Source organism: Salvelinus alpinus, chromosome 10, assembly GCF_045679555.1.
Source record: "Salvelinus alpinus chromosome 10, SLU_Salpinus.1, whole genome shotgun sequence".
NCBI classification, from domain to species: Eukaryota; Metazoa; Chordata; class Actinopteri; order Salmoniformes; family Salmonidae; genus Salvelinus; species Salvelinus alpinus.
Genome location: NC_092095.1, coordinates 13,797,829 through 13,820,175, shown reverse-complemented (window position 1 = coordinate 13,820,175; position 22,347 = coordinate 13,797,829). Strand labels below are relative to the sequence as shown.

At 45.6% G+C, this 22,347-nt stretch overlaps 1 protein-coding gene across 4 annotated transcripts in view; it reads right to left on the bottom strand.

Moving 5' to 3' along the window:
• Positions 1-22,347, bottom strand: part of LOC139531520 (semaphorin-5A-like) — a 360,002-nt gene that overhangs the window by 68,384 nt on the left and 269,271 nt on the right. For all 4 annotated transcript variants that reach the window (XR_011666374.1, XR_011666375.1, XM_071328026.1 and 1 more), the window contains exon 16: positions 7,912-8,137. Coding sequence is in view for 2 of the 4 variants with exons in the window: in XM_071328026.1 (XP_071184127.1) it covers positions 7,912-8,137 (226 nt within the window). In the remaining 2 variants the exon portion in view is untranslated. The remainder of the gene's footprint in view (positions 1-7,911; positions 8,138-22,347) is intronic.

The window sequence follows — 22,347 nt, the reverse complement described above, 5'->3', positions numbered from 1 at the left end:
TCAGCTAGAAAGATGTGTCGGCATCGAGTAATTGTCTCTAGCCCCCTCCCAGTTAGGGGGAATGATGAGCTCTACAGCAGAGTCTCACAACTCAATCGATGGTTGAAAACTGTTTTCTGCCCCTCCCAAAAGATAGAATTTGTAGATAATTGGCCCTCTTTCTGGGACTCACCCACAAACAGGACCAAGCCTGCCCTGTTGAGGAGTGACGGACTCCATCCTAGCTGGAGGGGTGTTCTCATCTTATCTACCAACATAGACAGGGCTCTAACTCCTCTAGCTCCACAATGAAATAGGGTGCAGGCCAGGCTGCAGGCTGTTAGCCAGCCTGCCAGCTTAGTGGAGTCTGCCACTAGCACAGTCAGTGTAGTCAGCTCAGCCATCCCCATTGAGACTGTGTCTGTGCCTCGACCTAGGTCGGGCAAAACTAAACATGGTGGTGTTCGCCTTAGCAATCTCACTAGAATAAAGACCTCCTCCATTCCTGCCATTATTGAAAGAGATCTCAATACCTCACATCTCAAAATAGGGCTACTTAATATTAGATCCCTCACTTCAAAGGCAGTTATAGTCAATGAACTAATCACTGATCATAATCTTGATGTGATTGGCCTGACTGAAACATGGCTTAAGCCTGATGAATTTACTGTGTTAAATGAGGCCTCACCTCCTGGTTACACTAGTGACCATATCCCCCGTGCATCCCGCAAAGGCGGAGGTGTTGCTAACATTTACGATAGCAAATTTCAATTTACAAAAAAAAATGCAGTTTTCGTCTTTTGAGCTTCTAGTCATGAAATCTATGCAGCCTACTCAATCACTTTTTATAGCTACTGTTTACAGGCCTCCTGGGCCATATACAGTGTTCCTCACTGAGTTCCCTGAATTCCTATCGGACATTGTAGTCATAGCAGATAATATTCTAATTTTTGGTTATTTTAATATTCACATGGAAAAGTCCATAGACCCACTCCAAAAGGCTTTCGGAGCCATCATCGACTCAGTGGGTTTTGTCCAACATGTCTCTGGACCTACTCACTGCCACAGTCATACTCTGGACCTAGTTTTGTCACATGGACTAAATGTTGTAGATCTTAATGTTTTTCCTCATAATCCTGGACTATCGGACCACCATTTTATTATGTTTGCAATCGCAACAAATAATCTGCTCAGACCCCAACCAAGGAGCATCAAAAGTCATGCTATAAATTCTCAGACAACCCAAAGATTCCGTGATGCCCTTCCAGACTCCCTCTGCCTACCCAATGATGTCATAGGACAAAAATCAGTTAACCACCTAACTGAGGAACTCAATTTAACCTTGGGCAATACCCTAGATGCAGTTGCACCCCTAAAAACTAAAAACATTTGTCATAAGAAAGTAGCTCCCTGGTATACAGAAAATACCCGAGCTCTGAAGCAAGCTTCCAGACAATTGGAACGGAAATGGTGCCACACCAAACTGGAAGTCTTCCGACTAGCTTAGAAAGACAGTAACGTGCAGTATCGAAGAGCCCTCACTGCTGCTCGATCATCCTATTTTTCCATCTGAATTGAGGAAATAAGAACAATCCAACATTTATTTTTGATACAGTCGCAAAGCTAACTAAAAAGCAGCATTCCCCAAGAGAGGATGGCTTTCACTTCAGCAGTAATAAATTCATGAACTTCTTTGAGGAAAAGATCATGATCATTAGAAAGCAAATTACTGACTCCTCTTTAAATCTGCGTATTCCTCCAAAGCTCAGTTGTCCTGAGTCTGCACAACTCTTCCATGACCTAGGATCAAGAGAGACACTCAAGTGTTTTAGTACTATATCTCTTGACACAATGATGAACATAAACATGGCCTCTAAACCTTCAAGCTGCATACTGGACCCTATTCCAACTAAACTACTGAAAGAGCTGCTGCCTGTGCTTGGCCCTCCTATGTTGAACATAATAAACGGCTCTCTATCCACCGGATGTGTACCAAACTCACTAAAAGTGGCAGAAATAAAGCCTCTCTTGAAAAAGCCAAACCTTGACCCAGAAAATATAAAAAACTATCGGCCTATATCGAATCTTCCATTCCTCTCAAAAATTGTAGAAAAAGCTGTTGCGCAGCAACTCACTGCCTTCCTGAAGACAAACAATGTATACGAAATGCTTCAGTCTGGTTTAAGACCCCATCATAGCACTGAGACTGCACTTGTGAAGGTGGTAAATTACCTTTTAATGGCGTCAGACCGAGGCTCTGCATCTGTTCTCGTGCTCCTAGACCTTAGTGCTGCTTTTGATACCATCGATCGTCACATTCTTTTGGAGAGATTGGAAACCCAAATTGGTCTACACGGACAAGTTCTGGCCTGGATTAGATCTTATCTGTTGGAAAGATATCAGTTTGTCTCTGACAAATCAACTATACATTTCGGTGTTCCTCAAGGTCCCGTTTTAGGACCACTATTGTTTTCACTATATATTTTACCTCTTGGGGATGTCATTCGAAAACATAAATGTTAACTTTCACTGCTATGCAGATGACACACAGCTGTACATTTCAATGAACCATGGTGAAGCCCCAAAATTGCCCTCGCTAGAAGCCTGTGTTTCAGACATAAGGAAGTGGATGGCTGCAAACTTTTTACTTTTAAACCCGGACAAAACAGAGATGCTTGTTCTATGTCCCAAGAAACAAAGAGATCTTCTGTTGAATCTGACAGTTCATCTTGATGGTTGTACAGTCGTCTCAAATAAAACTGTGAAGGACCTCGGCGTTACTCTGGACCCTGATCTCTCTTTTGACGAACATATCAAGACTGTTTCAAGGACAGCTTTTTTCCATCTATGTAACATTGTAAAAATCAGAAACTTTCTGTCCAAAAATGATGCAGAAATATGTATCCATGCTTTTGCTAGGTTAGATTACGACAATGCTCTACTTTCTGGCTACCCGGATAAAGCACTAAATAAACTTCAGTTAGTGCTAAATACGGCTGCTAGAGTCCTGACTAGAACCCAAAAATTTGATCATATTACTCCAGTGCTAGCCTCCCTACACTGGCTTCCTGTTAAGGCAAGGGCTGATTTCAAGGTTTTACTGCTAACCTACAAAGCATTACATGGGCTTGCTCCTACCTATCTTTCCGATTTGGTCCTGCCGTACATACCTACACGTACGCTACGGTCACAAGACGCAGGCCTCCTAATTGTCCCTAGAATTTCTAAGCAAACAGCTGGAGGCAGGGCTTTCTCCTATAGAGCTCCATTTTTATGGAATGGTCTGCCTACCCATGTGAGAGACGCAGACTCGGTCTCAACCGTTAAGTCTTTACTGAAGACTCATCTCTTCAGTGGGTCATATGATTGAGTGTAGTCTGGCCCAGGAGTGTGAAAGTGAACGGAAAAGCTCTGGAGCAACGAACCGCCCTTGCTGTCTCTGCCTGGACGGTTCCCCTCTCTCTCTCCACTGGGATTCTTTGCCTCTAACCCTATTACAGGGGCTGAGTCACTGGCTTACTGGTGCTCTTCCATGCCGTCCCTAGGAGGGGTGCGTCACTTGAGTGGGTTGAGTTACTGACGAGATCTTCCTGTCTGGGTTGGCGCCCCCCTTTGGGCTGTGCCATGGCAGAGAACTTTGTGGGCTATACTCGGCCTTGTATCAGGATGGTAAGTTGGTGGTTGAAGATATCACTCTAGTGGTGTGGGAGCTGTGCTTTGGCAAAGTGGGTGGGGTTATATCCTGCCTGTTTGGCCCTGTCCGGGGGTATCATCGGATGGGGCCACAGTGTCTCCTGACCCCTCCTGTCTCAGCCTCCAGTATTTATGCTGCCGTAGTTTATGTGTCGGGGGGCTAGGGTCAGTCTGTTATATCTGGAGTACTTCTCCTGTCTTATCCGGTGTTCTGTGTGAATTTAAGTATGCTCTCTCTAAGTCTCTCTTTCTCTCTTTCATTCTTTCTCTCTCTCGGAGGACCTGAGCCCTAGGACCATGCCTCAGGACTACCTGGCATGATGACTCCTTGCTGTCCCCAGTCCACCTGGCCGTGCTGCTGCTCCAGTTTCAACTGTTCTGCCTGTGGCTATGGAACCCTGACCTGTTCACCGGACGTGCTACTTGTCCAAGACCTGCTGTTTTCAACTCTCTAGGGACAGCAAGAGATACTCTTAATGATCGGCTATGAAAAGCCAACTGACATTTACTCCTGAGGTGCTGACTTGCTGCACCCTCGACAACTACTGTGATTATTATTATTTGACCATGCTGGTCATTTATGAACATTTGAACATCTTGGCCATGTTCTGTTATAATCTCCACCCGGCACAGCCAGAAGAGGACTGGCCACCCCTCATAGCCTGGTTCCTGTCTAGGTTTCTTCCTAGGTTTTGCCCTTTCTAGGGAGTTTTTCCTAGCCACCATGATTCTACACCTGCATTGCTTGCTGTTTGGGGTTTTAGGCTGGGTTTCTGTACAGCACTTTGAGATATCAGCTGATGTAAGAAGGGCTATATATATACATTTGATTTGATTTGATTTGAATGCATTTTCCAGCATGATGGAGCACCTTGCCATAAGGCAAAAGTGATAACTAAGTGGCTCGGGGAACAAAACATCGATATTTTGGGTCCATGGCCAGGAAACTCCCCAGACCTTAATCCCATTGAGAATTTGTGGTCAATCCTCAAGAGGCAGGTGAAAAACCCACAAATTCTGACAAACTCCAAGCATTGATTATGCAAGAATGGGCTGCCATCAGTCAGGATGTGTCCCAGAAGTTAATTAACAGCATGCCAGGGCGGATTGCAGAGGTCTTGAAAAAGAAGGGTAAACACTGCATATTGACTGCATAAGAAACACTAGCACTGCATAAAACACTGCATAAGAAACACGAGCAATGGACATTAGACCGGTGGAAATCTGTCCTTTGGTCTGATGAGTCCAAATTGGCGATTTTTAGCTCCAACTGCCGTGTCTTTGTGAGACGCAGAGTAGATTCCAAGTCAAGCTGGTTGAAAGAATTCCAAGTGTGTGCACACATGATTCCATATGTGTTATTTCATAGTTTTGATGTCTTCACTATTATTCTACAATGTAGAAAATAGTAACAAATAAAGGAAAACCCTTGAATGAGTAGGTGTGTCCTTACTTTTGACTGGTGCTGTAGGTGTGGGTGTCGTAGTTCTTTATTTACTGATGACTACTGGAGTTTCCTTATTTCCAACCACTATACAGAGGCAGTGTGGTTTTATGTGTGTGATAATATTTCATGTGTTTCATTGGAGTATATACCACTGTCTCTATGCTATCTGTCTCTTAGGGTTACTGCACTGGTCACTATCTATTGTGATCACGTCTCGGTACAGGAGCCTCTGTATTTTACACGCACGCTCACCCGTGCGCACACACACGGACACACACGCACGCACCACTGCTCACACACACTCTATCAGCCTGCTTTATCACCGTCTTCTTATAAATGCCTTAGGTGTGTGTGTGTGGACTCCAATCGATAGCGAGTAGCCCGCTGCTAACTGTAAATCTTCGTTGGGCGACAGTGCACTCTATTCCCACCGGGTTCTCATCATCTCTGGAGGATTGAAGGGGACTGAGGGGTCTTTGGCTCTGTGGCCCCATCACAGACATCAATACAGTATGGAGCTGATTACTGCAGGACTGGCTCTCTGTGTGATAAAGGTTAACTACTGATTCTGGGTCTAAAGGAATCTGTCAGGGGATGATCACACACACTCACACATGCCGCACACGTAAACACACACACACACGACGCGCACGTAAACACACACACACCTTTTTAAAAGAGTTGATAGGTTTTTCGTAAAAGGAAAATCAAGTGGAAATTACAAACTCCAGAAGCCTTTTTAAACTTCAAATGCACGACATGTAAAAAATGTCCTGCACTGCAGGAAAGTTCTCCTGCAACAGGCTAATCAGATTAAGATACTACATCTGTAGTTTCCTCCAACAGCTTAAATGAATCAAAAGATCCTAATCAGAAAGATGTCAGATGCCTGTCGCTCCTCACAAGACTGGGAGTTTACCAGCTCCACCACCATGTCTGCCATCATTCCTTTAAACCTCCACAGTCTTTCAGAGAGCAATGAGAGTAAAGAGAGGGAGACAGAAGTTAATAACTTTGCATGTGGTAAGTTTGAACTTTCTTCCCAGGGATGAACTTTGGGTGGGTGTGTGACTGCCTGATACAGATTAGCAAAGCGCTGAACTTTACAAACTCCAGAAGCGCCAACTCTTTTGGGGGCAGAAATGAGCTCAATAATAAATATAAATCATTAAACAAACTCGTGCATCTGTATCTCGGTCGGTCGGTCGGACGGTCGGACGTCCGTCCGTCCGTCCGTCCCTCCCTCCCTCCCTCCCTCCCTCCCTCCCTCCCTCCCTCCCTCCCTCCCTCCCTCCCTCCGTCCGTCCGTCCGTCCCTCCCTCCCTCCGTCCGTCCGTCCGTCCCTCCCTCCCTCCCTCCCTCCCTCCCTCCCTCCCTCCCTCCCTCCCTCACTCCCTCTCTCCCGCCTTCCTTCTCTCTGTCTCTCCTCCTTCCCTCCCTCCCTCCCTCTCTCTCCTTACTTCTCTCTCTCTTTCCCTCGCTCCCTCCGCCCCTCTCTCTTTCTCACTCTCTCTGTCTCTCTCTCTCCCCCTCCCTCTCTCCTTCCCTCTGCTCTCCCTCTAATGGTTGGCCTCCTCCTAAACAACATCAACAACATGTCAATTAGCCTCTTTAATCCGCGACAGGAGAGTTAGACACCATGGTATCAGCTGAGGTGAGAGATGAAAGGGAGAAACTGGGAAATTGGAGCCAGAATGGTGCTTGTGTCAAGGAGGAGAGAGAGAGGGAAAGTTGGGAGTGGGATCCATAATGGTGTTGATTCGAGGAAGCTAACATTATCAGCCCCAAATTGATAATGCTCTGTGTATTTTCATTGTGGAAGTTCATTAACACGTTTGACGTTTGGAGCCGATGAAGGAATCAGGCCGGGACCGAAAATACTTCCGCCGATTAAGATAACACTACATTGTTACAACACTGTTCATTGACAATAATATAACATTTGAAATGTCTATATTCTTAAAAACTTTTGTGAGTGTAATGATCACTGTTAATTTGTTTATTTCCCGTTTTGTTTATTGTCTATTCCACTTGCTTTGGCAATGTAAACACATTCCTCATGCCAATAAAGCCATTTGAATTGATTTGGAGACGAAGACAGTGTGTGTGTGCGTGTGTGCCTGTGTGCGTGTGTGCGTGCATGTGTGCGTGTGCGAGAGAGAGAGAGAGAGAGAGAGAGAGAGAGAGAGAGAGAGAGAGAGAGAGAGAGAGAGAGAGAGAGAGAGAGAGAGAGAGAGAGAGAGAGAGAGAGAGAGAGAGAGAGAGACCACACAGACACACAAATAATTCGGAAACAAATCAAATTTTGATAAACTCCCATATCTATTGGGTGAAATATCACAGCAGCAAGATTTATGACCTGTTGCCACAAGAAAAGGGCAACCAGTGAAGAACAAACACCACTGTAAATACAACAAATATTTATGTTTATTTATTTTCCCTTTTGTAACTATTTGCACATCATTACAACGCTGTATATATACATATTATGACATTTGAAATGTCTTTATTCTTTTGGAACTTTTGTGAGTGTAATGTTTACTGTTATTTTTGTTATTGTTTGTTTCCCTGTTGTTTCTCATCTATTTCACTTGTTTTGGCAATGTTAACATATGTTACCGTGCCAATAAAGCCCTTAAATTGAATTGAATTGAGTGGAGAGTGCGAGAGAAGTGAATGAGTGTGTAGATTCAGTTGAATAACTAGTGTCATCTGAGAGAACCATCGCCACCCGACAGAAGACAATTGAGGTTTATTTATTCATTCGGTTAACGATGAACTGTTCCACTCACTGTCAGTAGAGCATCCAGTGGAACCGTCCCTGGAGCAGTACCTCATCTCTATTCTCTGCCGGCCCACCTCCAGCAGAGCAGGTTCAGGGACACGAGCCTTACAGGTGTACCGGAAGCGCTGCTCGTAGTGACCGCCGTTGTCCGAGATGTTGACCGGCGCCCAGGGGGTCCAGGGGGTGGTCTTCTTCAGGTCAGGACAGGGCTGGGTGTTACACGACTGGTACTCCTGGAGAGAGAGAGAAACAGTGAGAGAGAGAAACAGTGACAGAGAGAGAGAAACAGTGAGAGAGAGAGAGAGAGAGAGAGAGAGAGAGAGAGAGAGAGAGAGAGAGAGAGAGAGAGAGAGAGAGAGAGAGAGAGAGAAACAGTGAGAGAGAGAGAGAGAGAAACAGAGAGAGCGAGAGAGAGAGAGAGAGAGAAACAGCGAGAGAAAAACAGAGACAGAGACAGAGAGAGAGAGAGAGAGAGAGAGAGAGAGAGAGAGAGAGAGAGAGAGAGAGAGAGAGAGGGAGAGAGAGAGACAGAGACAGAGACAGAGAGAGAGAGAGAGAGAGAGAGAGAGAGAGAGAGAGAGAGAGAGAGAGAGAGAGAGAGAGAGAGAGAGAGAGAGAGAGAGAGAGAGAGAGAGAGAGAGAGAGAGAGAGAGAGCGAGAGAGAGAGAGAGAGAGAGAGAGGGAGAGAGAGAGACAGAGACAGAGACAGAGAGAGAGAGAGAGAGAGAGAGAGAGAGAGAGAGAGAGAGAGAGAGAGAGAGAGAGAGAGAGAGAGAGAGAGAGAGAGAGAGAGAGAGAGAGAGAGAGAGAGAGAGAGAGAGCGAGAGAGAGAGAGAGAGAGAGAGAGAGAGAGAGAGAGAGAGAGAGAGAGAGAGAGAGAGAGAGAGAGAGAGAGAGAGAAAAACAGAGAGAGAGAGAGTTAAAATAAACAACTTTATTGTGTCTGGGAACACACAACACAAACACTCAAACAAACAAAAACATGGTTAAACATCAATTAAGAACACAAACACAACAACTAATGAATACCCCATATGCTCATAAACAGATCAATGTTATTAACCAGTTGGTAACAGGCAAACTCAACCCTCAGTGTCGCTGCCAACATTCCCTCCAGCATTCCCACCACATCCACAGACCCCTGTCCCCGAAGACTGTTCTCCGTGTCTTCCAAATTACGAATAGAGCTGCCCCTGACACAAAGTTCAGTAAGAGAACTACACCCCTTCGACTAAACCTGGACTTTAGCCTAAATATAAACAGTTGGGAAGAGAAAACCTCTCCCAGAGCTGAGAACCAAGTAGTGATCAGGTCAATCATCCCAACCAACCTGGGACACTGTAAGAACAGATGTGCTAGAGTTTCAGACTCAGCACAGAATGGACACCCTTCCCCAACAGTAGGATCCAGGTGTACCAGATGCATATTGGTGGCTATAGCTCCATGTATTATCCTCCATTGGAGGTCAGCTGACCTCTCATCAACAGGCAGTTTGTATAAAGAACGCCAACAGCCTTTTGGGGAGGCAGCTGGACCAAACACACCCGCCCACCTTGTTGATTTGACCCCTCCCAGGGAAGAAGCACCGGACTCTTTTACACATCTTATGTACATGTCCTTCTTTCCCACCGCCTTGAACTCCCCCAGCTCCGGGGTATGGAAGGAAAGCAGCATCCCCACGTTCTCCTCGAATGCCCCCGCACTAACATTCAGCGCAGGGAACACATAATCCAGACCCTCTGTCCACCGATCAGAGTTGGAAGTGTCAGTCACATACTGCCGATGAAGTGCTGGCAAGGAATCTCAGACCTCAGCTACGACCTTCCTCAGTAGGCGAGATGATCGGATCCCTGCTCTTTCTCCCAGCTCCTCCAAAAAATCGGCTCCTGCTCCGCATCAGATGACCCAGCTTAGTACACCCCACAGCTAACAGGCATGAACGTAGACTGGCTGAACCAATAGCACGGGACTGGATGGCAGTGTTGTAAAAAAGAGGCTCTTCAAAAGCCACATCCCTGGTGGCGTGCCGGCCTTACGGGACTTGACAAAAACTCTCCATGCTTGCATAACAGACCCATAGAACGGAGTCAAGCCAGACAGATCACTGCCCCCCTCTCCTCATCAATGTATAGGCTGCATCGACCCAGCTAGAACCGTCACTGTACAACAGTCTCTGGGCTGCTTGAAGCCGGAAAGCTAAGATCCTAGAAGAAATGTCCACCAGACCTTGCCCACCCTCGTGCAGTGGCAGGTACAGGGCTCCATCTTTAATCCAATGTTGTCCAGACCAGAAGAAACTGACAAGGGTCCTCTGAACGTCTTGTATCAAGCCAATCATTAGTCTGTGCCACAGGGTAGAGGCGGCTAGATTATGGGCTCCCAGCACCCTTCCCCTGTAAGACAGCTGGGGTAGCACCCATTTCTACCTTGACAATCTGGCACACACCTTCCCCACTACACCCTCCCAGTTCTTTTTCTGAAAGACATCGGAGCCTAGAAAACCCCCCCAAAGTCTTCATCCCATCTCTGCCCCACTGAAGCTCCCCTGGTAACCGTGGAGCGGACCCCGTCTGAAGCTCCCCTGGTAACCGTGGAAAGGACCCTGTCTGAAGCTCCCCTGGTAACCGTGGAGCGGACCCCGTCTGAAGCTCCCCTGGTAACCGTGGAAAGGACCCCGTCTGAAGCTCCCCTGGTAACCGTGGAAAGGACCCTGTCTGAAGCTCCCCTGGTAACCGTGGAGCGGACCCCGTCTGAAGCTCCCCTGGTAACCGTGGAAAGGACCCTGTCTGAAGCTCCCCTGGTAACCGTGGAAAGGACCCCGTCTGAAGCTCCCCTGGTAACCGTGGAAAGGACCCCGTCTGAAGCTCCCCTGGTAACCGTGGAAAGGACCCTGTCTGAAGCTCCCCTGGTAACCGTGGAAAGGACCCCGTCTGAAGCTGACTTGCCCACAGCGATTCACTCTTTTCCCAACTAACTCTAGCTGAGGAGGCCCCCTCATACACCTTTAGAGCATTTGAGAGAACCTTATCATCCTCACCCCCTGTAATAAAAACTGTCACGTTATCTGCATACTCAGACAGTGCTATCGTGGGACCCTTCAGAGAAACCAGTAAGCCTCGCTCTCAAAAAACAAAGCATTGGTTCAATTGCCAGACAATATAACTGTCCTGAAATTGGGCATCCCTGCCTAATACCCCTATTGACGGGGATGGGGCAGCTCAAACCACCCCCAAACCTTCACCATATACAAGGCCCCAGCATACAGTAAGCTCATCCAAGTAAAACTCATCCCCAAACCAAAAGGCTTTCATAGTTTTGAACAAGAGCTGGTAGTACTGGAAATGGAACATGGCCAAAATAAAGAAAGTGAGCAAACCACAATTCACATCAGACAGTTTACTAATGTCTAAAACATCTCTTATTAGAAACAAGTTATCAACAATAGAGTGGTCAGGTACACAGTAAGACTGGTCCTTGTGGACCGACAGCCCAAACCTGTTTGAGAGACACTTAGATATAATTGTATATTCTGCACACAGCAACGCAACAGGTCGGCAGTTTTTTAAAAGAGCCAAATCCCCCTTTTTTTTTGGCAACAACGAAAGCACAGCACGTTGACAGGATACAGGAGGAGAACCATCATGAAAAGATTCACACACCACTTCATAAAAATAACCCCCAATAGACCCCCAAAAGTGCCTATAGAACTCAGATGGTAAACCATCGATGCCAGGGGCTCTGCCTGATGAGAGCTGCTACACTGCAGTGGGCAGCTCCTGCAGAGTAATGTCAGAGTCCAAAGCAGCTCTCTGCTCAGGGCCCATGAGGATGTCAATGTAACAAATGTTCAGCACACAGAGGATCACAATCCTCCACCTTATAGAGAGCAGAGTAGAAATCCACGGCATGGTGGCGCATCTCACCGTCATCCGTGGTCACCTTCCCATCAGGGAGACGAAGGCAGACCATCTGTTTGCATTGCAGTGTTGACTGGCCTAGCATCCTTGAGGGTAGCAAAACGAGACCTCAGTTCATGTCTCTTGTCCTGTAAGTTCATGACTAGTCTCTTTAACTTCAATACTAGACAGAGCAGTTTACTGATGACAAAGCAGACGTATTTGGGCCTTTCCAACCTCCCACCATTGTCTCGACTCAAAATTCAATTTAATAACCTTCTATTTTTCCCAAAACAACAAAAACTTTTCACAAACTATGTGTCATGTAACAACTTAACATTAAAATACCAAGAAGGGGATGACCTTTGTGGACAGGTGAATATCAACAGTAACATTATGGTGATCAGAGAAACCCACAGGAGAAATATCACACCTTCCAACCCTACTACAGTAGTGATCAGATACATACAACCTGTCTAACCTTCCAACCCTACTACAGTAGTGATCAGATACATACAACCTGTCTAACCTTCCAACCCTACTACAGTAGTGATCAGATACATACTACCTGTCTAACCTTCCAACCCAACTACAGTAGTGATCAGATACATACAACCTGTCTAACCTTCCAACCCTACTACAGTAGTGATCAGATACATACAACCTGTCTAACCCTTCCAACCCTACTACATTAGTGATCAGATACATACAACCTGTCTAACCTTCCAACCCTACTACAGTAGTGATCAGATACATACAACCTGTCTAACCTTCCAACCCTACTACAGTAGTGATCAGATACATACAACCTGTCTAACCCTTCCAACCCTACTACAGTAGTGATCAGATACATACAACCTGTCTAACCCTTCCAACCCTACTACAGTAGTGATCAGATACATACAACCTGTCTAACCTTCCAACCCTACTACAGTAGTGATCAGATACATACAACCTGTCTAACCTTCAATCCCTGCTACAGTAGTGATCAGATACATACAACCTGTCTAACCTTCCAACCCTACTACAGTAGTGATCAGATATAAACAACCTGTCTAACCTTCCAACCCTACTACAGTAGTGATCAGATACATACAACCTGTCTAACCTTCCAACCCTACTACAGTAGTGATCAGATACATACAACCTGTCTAACCTTCCAACCCTACTACAGTAGTGATCAGATACATACTACCTGTCTAACCTTCCAACCCCCTACAGTAGTGATCAGATACATACAACCTGTCTAACCTTCCAACCCAACTACAGTAGTGATCAGATACATACAACCTGTCTAACCTTCCAACCCTACTACAGTAGTGATCAGATACATACAACCTGTCTAACCTTCCAACCCTACTACAGTAGTGATCAGATACATACAACCTGTAAAAGCTGAATTTCTGCTGCCGGGTGGCTGGTATCACATATGAACTATGAAACAATCCCATTAGACCCACGTGCTTAACATGGCAAGTGGCAAACAGGACATGCAGAAATGATCATTAGATGTGATTTGTAACAGAGGTGTGGCAGGAGGGAGAAGAAAGAAGAAGAGGAAGGGAAGTGGGTAATGGAAGATGGATGGAGGAAGAGAAGGAGGTGGGAACGAGGGGGCGGTGGGTGGGGGAAGAGGGAGGAGGGACATGTGAAGGTGTGAGGGTTTGATAATGAGAGACAATTTGATACACAACTCTGAGTGACGTTAGAGTCCTGTATCTAGAGAGAGAGTCCTGTATCTAGAGATAGAGTCCTGTATCTAGAGATAGAGAGAGTCCTGTATCTAGAGATAGAGTCCTGTATCTAGAGATAGAGAGAGCCCTGTATCTAGAGATAGAGAGAGGCCTCTATCTAGAGATAGAGAGAGTCCTGTATCTAGAGATAGAGTCCTGTATCTAGAGATAGAGAGAGTCCTGTATCTAGAGATAGAGAGAGGGACAAACACCTGCCTGCAGGTGACAGCATTCCCTCCCCCATATGCCCCCCTAGGCACAACTATGACAACATAACCAACAAAAACGGGTCACAACTCCTGCAGCTCTGTCGCACGCTGGGTATGTACATAGTCAATGGTAGGCTTCGAGGGGACTCCTATGGTAGGTTCACCTATAGCTCATCTCTTGGCAGTAGCACTGTAGACTACTTTATCACTGACCTCAACCCAGAGTCTCTCAGAGCGTTCACGGTCAGCCCACTGACACCCCTATCAGACCACAGCAAAATCACAGTCTACTTGAACAGAGCAATACTCAATCATGAGGCATCAAAGCCAAAGGAACTGAGTAACATTAAGAAATGCTATAGATGGAAGGAATGCAGTTTGGAAACCTAACAAAAAACAATTAGGCAACAGCAAATTCAATTCCTTTTAGACAACTTCCTGGGTAAAATGTTCCACTGCAATAGTGAAGGTGTAAACTTGGCAGTAGAAAATCTTAACAGTATATTTGACCTCTTAGCTTCCCTAAAAATCTAAAAATTGCAAATAGAAAACTGAAGAAAATGAACAACAATGACAAATGGTTTGATAAAGAATGCAAAAATCTAAGAAATAAATTGAGAAACCTGTCCAACCAAAAACATAGAGACCCGGAAAACCTGAGTCTACGCCTTCACTATGGTGAATCACTAAAACAATACAGAAATACACTACGGAAAAAGAAGGAACAGCACGTCAGAAATCAGCTCAATGTAATTGAAGACTCCATAGACTCTAACCAATTCTGGGAAAATTGGAAAACACTAAACAAACAACAACACGAAGAATTATCTATCCAAAATGGAGATGTATGGGTAAACCACTTCTCCAATCTTTTTGGCTCTATAACAAAGAATAAAGAGCAAAAACATATACATGATCAAATACAAATCCTAGAATCAACTATTAAAGACTACCAGAACCCACTGGATTCTCCAATTACCTTGAATGAGTTACAGGACAAAATAAAAACCCTCCAACCCAAAAAGGCCTGTGGTGTTGATGGTATCCTTAATGAAATGATCAAATATACAGACAACAAATTCCAATTGGCTATACTAAAACTCTTTAACATCGTCCTTAGCTCTGGCATCTTCCCCAATATTTGGAACCAAGGACTGATCACCCCAATCCACAAAAGTGGAGACAAATTTGACCCCAATAACTACCGTGGAATATGCGTCAACAGTAACCTTGGGAAAATCCTCTGCATTATCATTAACAGCAGACTCGTACATTTCCTCAATGAAAACAATGTACTGAGCAAATGTCAAATTGGCTTTTTACCAAATTACCGTACAACAGACCATGTATTCACCCTACACACCCTAATTGACAACCAAACAAACCAAAACAAAGGCAAAGTCTTCTCATGCTTTGTTGATTTCAAAAAAGCCTTCGACTCAATTTGGCATGAGGGTCTGCTATACAAATTGATGGAAAGTGGTGTTGGGAGTAAAACATACGACATTATAAAATCCATGTACACAAACAACAAGTGTGCGGTTAAAATTGGCAAAAAACACACACATTTCTTCACACAGGGTCGTGGGGTGAGACAGGGATGCAGCTTAAGCCCCACCCTCTTCAACATATATATCAACGAATTGGCGCGGGCACTAGAACAGTCTGCAGCACCCGGTCTCACCCTACTAGAATCCGAAGTCAAATGTCTACTGTTTGCTGATGATCTGGTGCTTCTGTCACCAACCAAGGAGGGCCTACAGCAGCACCTAGATCTTCTGCACAGATTCTGTCAGACCTGGGCCCTGACAGTAAATCTCAGTAAGACCAAAATAATGGTGTTCCAAAAAAGGTCCAGTCACCAGGACCACAAATTCCATCTAGACACCGTTGCCCTAGAGCACACAAAAAACTATACATACCTCGGCCTAAACATCAGCACCACAGGTAACTTCCACAAAGCTGTGAACGATCTGAGAGACAAGGCAAAAAGGGCCTTCTATGCCATCAAAAGGAACATAAATTTCAACATACCAATTAGGATCTGGCTAAAAATACTTGAATCAGTCATAGAGCCCATTGCCCTTTATGGTTGTGAGGTCTGGGGTCCGCTCACCAACCAAGATTTCACAAAATGGGACAAACACCAAATTGAGACTCTGCATGCAGAATTCTGCAAAAATATCCTCCGTGTATAACGTAAAACACCAAATAATGCATGCAGAGCAGAATTAGTCCGATACCCACTAATTATCAAAATCCAGAAAAGAGCCGTTAAATTCTACAACCACCTAAAAGGAAGCGATTCCCAAACCTTCCATAACAAAGCCATCACCTACAGAGAGATGAACCTGGAGAAGAGTCCCCTAAGCAAGCTGGTCCTAGGGCTCTGTTCACAAACACAAACACACCCCACAGAGCCCCAGGACAACAGCACAATTAGACCCAACCAAATCATGAGAAAACAAAAAGATAATTACTTGACACATTGGAAAGAATTAACAAAAAAACAGAGCAAACTAGAATGCTATTTGGCCCTAAACAGAGAGTACACAGTGGCAGAATACCTGACCACTGTGACTGACCCAAAATTAAGGAAAGCTTTGACTATGTACAGACTCAGTGAGCATAGCCTTGCTATTGAGAAAGGCCGCCGTAGGCAGACATGGCTCTCAAGAGAAGACAGGCTATGTGCACACTGCCCACAAAATGAGGTGGAAACTGAGCTGCACTTCCTAACCTCCTGCCCAATGTATGACCATATTAGAGAGACATATTTCCCTCAGATTACACAGATCCACAAAGAATTTGAAAACAAATCCAATTTTGATAAACTCCCATATCTACTGGGAGAAATTCCACAGTGTGCCATCACAGCAGCAAGATTTGTGACCTGTTGCCACAAGAAAAGGGCAACCAGTGAAGAACAAACACCATTGTAAATACAACCCATATTTATGCTTATTTATTTTAACTTGTGTGCTTTAACCATTTGTACATTGTTACAACACTGTATATATATAATATAACATTTGTAATGTCTTTATTGTTTTGAAACTTCTGTATGTGTAATGTTTACTGTTAATTTGTATTGTTTATTTCACTTTTGTATAATATCTACCTCACTTGCTTTGGCAATGTTAACACATGTTTCACATGCCAATAAAGCCCCTTGAATTGAATTGAAAATTGAATTGAGAGGCCTCTATCTAGAGATAGAGAGAGTCCTGTATCTAGAGATAGAGTCCAGTATCTAGAGATAGAGAGAGTCGTGTATCTAGAGATAGAGAGAGTCCTGTATCTAGAGATAGAGAGAGGCCTCTATCTAGAGATAGAGAGAGTCCTGTATCTAGAGATAGAGTCCAGTATCTAGAGATAGAGAGAGTCATGTATCTAGAGATAGAGAGAGTCCTGTATCTAGAGATAGAGAGAGGCCTCTATCTAGAGATAGAGAGAGTCCTGTATCTAGAGATAGAGTCCAGTATCTAGAGATAGAGAGAGTCATGTATCTAGAGATAGAGAGAGCCCTGTGTCTAGAGATATAATCCTGTATCTAGAGATAGAGATAGAGTCCTGTGTCTAGAGATACAGTCCTGTATCTAGAGATAGAGTCCTGTATCTAGAGATAGAGTCTTGTATCTAGAGATAGAGAGAGCCCTGTATCTAGAGATAGAGAGAGCCCTGTATCTAGAGATAGAGAGAGCCCTGTATCTAGAGATAGAGAGAGTCCTGTGTCTAGAGATAGATAGAGTCCTGTATCTAGAGATAGAGAGAGTCCTGTATCTAGAGATAGAGATAGAGTCCTGTATCTAGAGATAGAGATAGAGTCCTGTGTCTAGAGATATAATCCCGTATCTAGAGATAGAGAGAGTCCAGTATCTAGAGATAGAGAGAGTCCTGTATCTAGAGATAGAGAGAGTCCTGTATCTAGAGATAGAGTCCTGTGTCTAGAGATATAATCCTGTATCTAGAGATAGAGAGAGTCCAGTATCTAGAGATAGAGAGAGTCCTGTATCTAGAGATAGGGAGAGTCCTGTATCTAGAGATAGAGATAGAGTCCTGTATCTAGAGATAGAGTCCTGTATCTAGAGATAGAGAGAGTCCAGTATCTAGAGATAGAGAGAGTCCTGTATCTAGAGATAGGGAGAGTCCTGTATCTAGAGATAGAGTCCTGTGTCTAGAGATATAATCCTGTATCTAGAGATAGAGAGAGTCCAGTATCTAGAGATAGAGAGAGTCCTGTATCTAGAGATAGGGAGAGTCCTGTATCTAGAGATAGAGATAGAGTCCTGTATCTAGAGATATAATCCTGTATCTAGAGATAGAGTCATGTATCTAGAGATAGGGAGAGTCCTGTATGCCTGCCTTCTTCTCTGGCTGTTTGTTTCCATAGTTAACACCTCCACACATCAAGGACACATTTTTGCATGCTTTCTGCGTTGCCAGCCTCTTCATTAATTTCTCCTTTCCCTTACTATCTCCATCTTTCTCTGAGGCTTAGCCATAAATACATGTTTTCCAGGGTGAAGTTGATGATATACCATACAGCCTGTGTATGTCTAATGATCCAAGTGGCTTGGCAGTCCAGCACCTACATACAATGACAAGCCAGATCATTTAAAGTGAGAGGAGAGCAGAGATGAGAGGAAGTGATAGGGTGAAAGGTGATCAAATCAAATTGTATTTTTTACATGCGCCGAATACAACAGGTGTAGACCTTACCGTGAAATGCTTACTTACAAGCCCTTATCCAACAATGCAGTTCACAAAATAGAGTTAAGAAAATATTTACTAAATACACTAAAGGAAAACATTTTATAAAGAGTAACACAATAATAAAATAACAATAACGAGACTACTGTATATACAGGCGGTACCGGTACCGAGTCAGTGTGCGGGTACAGGTTAGTTGAGGTAATTTGTACATGTAGGTAGGGGTGAAGTGACTATGCATAGATAATAAACAGCGGGTAGCAGCAGTGTACAAACACCCCCCCCGGGTGCCAATGTAAATAGTCCGGTGGCCATTTTATTAATTGTTCAGCAGTCTTATGGCTTGGGGGTGGAAGCTGTTAAGGAATCTTTTGGTCCTAGACTTGGCGCTCCGGTACCGCTTGCCGTGCGGTAACAGAGAGAGAGGGAATTACACCACTGTATTCATCTCAGTGTCGTTTAGAAGGGGGAAGGTGATATGACGGCCATTCTCCCAGTATGTTACTTATTCATGCTGAGTAAAGCCTTGGAGTTGAGTGACTGACAGACTGTTACGTTCCCCAGTTTCTGTGTTGTATTTGAGTGTGTGTGTTTCAGGAGATGGCTTCCTGGAAGCCTCCCCAACCAGCTGATTGGTCGACTCAATGGCTAATGGATGATTAGAGAGCTGACCCCGCCCCCTCGTCAAGAAGCAGCTGACACTAATTACCTTTGCCACCTGAGGAATATAAAAGCCAGTGTTCTGTTCAGGAAAGGAGATCAGGAGAGAGATTAGAGGGAGATTGAATATTTAGGAGAGAGATTAGAGAGATTAGAGAGATAGGAGAGAAATTAGAGAAATTAGAGAAATTAGAGATTAGAGGGAGATTGAATGTTTTGGATAGTGTTGGTTGTGTATCAGAAAGTGTTGGTATGTACTATATTAGTTGTTGTTGGTAGCAGCTTTGCTATGTCCTGTGTTTGTGAGTGTTTGTGAAATTGTTAATAATTATTCTGTTTCATTTGTTCCCAGGGGGGAAGGGGAAGGCACTTAGGGAGTGCTTAGGCAAGAGGCCCGCGGGCATACATATACCCGTAGTATATTCATTGTCTAGGCACACTAGGTAAGACCTGGGCGGACCACCCCCTGTATTTTGGTTAGGGCACCAGGTGGTGCTAAGATAGGTAAGTAGTGGGTAGGCAGGTTAGATAGGAAAGGGGGAAGTTTTGATATTTACTTTCTTTGCTTTGGTTCCGTCCAGCCCCTTTTCCCCATATTACCGTAAGGAAATAAATCCTAGTAACGGTAAAATCTGCCTTTGTCGTCCTTTCTCCCACCTACACTTCATACCTCTTGCTCTTCACAGAGAGTTGAGTTGCAGCAGGGAGTTGCGTTCCCTCTTCTCAGAGGTGTGCGTAACACAGACCTTGACCAAATAAGATACAAGTCTATTTTGTTCACCCATCAGGTTGTCACAGTGAATCTGGGGTTGGACTGGAGGGTCTGGAACATTCTCCATCTCATTCTCATACAATTTGCATCAAAAAAACTTGTAAAAGCAATGTTTTATAACAGGTTTTGAATAATGTATTAGAAATGGACTGAGACTCACAGGGGGAAAAAATCCATGAATTCACTGGAATTGAACAGATCCATAACCACACACAAAAACGCAGCAGGAGAAAGAACTCACCATCCAAATTAGTTTCACTGTGCTTGTGTGAACAGGCATTCATTATGTAAAAAGGTGAGTCGCTGTTAAATAGGTGAGAAATATCCCAAAAATACTTTGAAAAATTCGAACAGGATAATTACATTTTATCCGATGCTTTTAGGGGGAGCCTGGGAGCACTAATAAAACACCTTTCTCTCTTCATCTACACCCCCATCTACACCCCCAACCTCTATCCCCAACCTCTATACCCCCATCTACACCCCCATCCTCTACACCCCCATCCTCTACACCCCCAACCTCTATATCCCCAACCTCTATATCCCCAACCTCTATATCCCCAACCTCTACACCCCCAACCTCTACACCCCCAACCTCTACACCCCCAACCTCTACACCCCCAACCTCTACACCCCCATCTACACCCCCAACCTCTACACCCCCAACCTCAACACCCCCATCTACACCCCCAACCTCTACCCCCAACCTCTATCCCCAACCTCTATACCCCCATCCTCTACACCCCCATCCTCTACACCCCCATCTACACCCCCAACCTCTATATCCCCAACCTCTATATCCCCAACCTCTATATCCCCAACCTCTACACCCCCAACCTCTACACCCCCATCTACACCCCCAACCTCTACACCCCCAACCTCAACACCCCCATCTACACCCCCAACCTCTATCCCCAACCTCTATACCCCCATCTACACCCCCATCCTCTACACCCCCATCCTCTACACCCCCATCTACACCCCCAACCTCTATATCCCCAACCTCTATATCCCCAACCTCTATATCCCCAACCTCTACACCCCCAACCTCTACACCCCCAACCTCTACACCCCCAACCTCTACACCCCCATCTACACCCCCAACCTCTACACCCCCAACCTCAACACCCCCATCTACACCCCCAACCTCTACACCCCCAACCTCTACACCCCCAACCTCTACACCCCTATCCTCTACACCCCCATCCTCTACACCCCCATCCTCTACACCCCCAACCTCTATATCCCCAACCTCTATACCCCCATCTACACCCCCAACCTCTACACCCCCAACCTCTACACCCCCATCCTCTACACCCCCATCTACACCACCAACCTCTACACCCCCATCATCTACACCCACATCATCTACACCACCAACCTCTACACCCCCAACCTCTACACCCCCATCTACACCCCCAACCTCTACACCCCCATCTACACCCCCAACCTCTACACCCCCATCTACAACCAGCCCTGCTACAACCAGCCCTACTACAGCCAGCCCTGTTACAACCAGCCCTGCTACAACCAACCCTGCTACAGCCAGCCCTGTTACAGCCAGCCCTGTTACAACCAGCCCTGTTACAACCAGCCCTGTTACAACCAGCCCTGTTACAACCAGCCCTGTTACAACCAGCCCTGTTACAACCAGCCCTGTTACAGCCAGCCCTGTTACAGCCAGCCCTGTTTCAACCAGCCCTGTTTCAACCAGCCCTGTTTCAGCCAGCCCTGTTACAACCAGCCCTGTTTCAACCAGCCCTGCTACAGCCAGCCCTGTTACAACCAGCCCTGTTACAACCAGCCCTGCTACAACCAGCCCTGCTACAACCAGCCCTGTTACAACCAGCCCTGCTACAACCAGCCCTGTTACAGCCAGCCCTGCTACCATCAGCCCTGCTACAGCCAGCCCTGCTACAGCCAGCCCTGCTACAGCCAGCCCTGTTACAACCAGCCCTGTTACAACCAGCCCTGTTACCATCAGCCCTGCTACCATCAGCCCTGCTACAGCCAGCCCTGCTACAGCCAGCCCTGCTACAGCCAGCCCTGCTACAGCCAGCCCTGCTACAGCCAGTCCTGTTACAACCAGCCCTGCTACAGCCAGCCCTGTTACAGCCAGCCCTGTTACAACCAGCCCTGTTACAACCAGCCCTGCTACAGCCAGCCCTGTTACAGCCAGCCCTGTTACAACCAGCCCTGTTACAACCAGCCCTGTTACAACCAGCCCTGCTACAACCAGCCCTGTTTCAACCAGCCCTGTTACAGCCAGCCCTGCTACAGCCAGCCCTGTTACAACCAGCCCTGTTACAACCAGCCCTGTTACAACCAGCCCTGTTACAACCAGCCCTGCTACCATCAGCCCTGCTACAGCCAGCCCTGTTACAACCAGCCCTGTTACAACCAGCCCTGTTACAACCAGCCCTTCTACAACCAGCCATGCTACAACCAGCCCTGCTACAA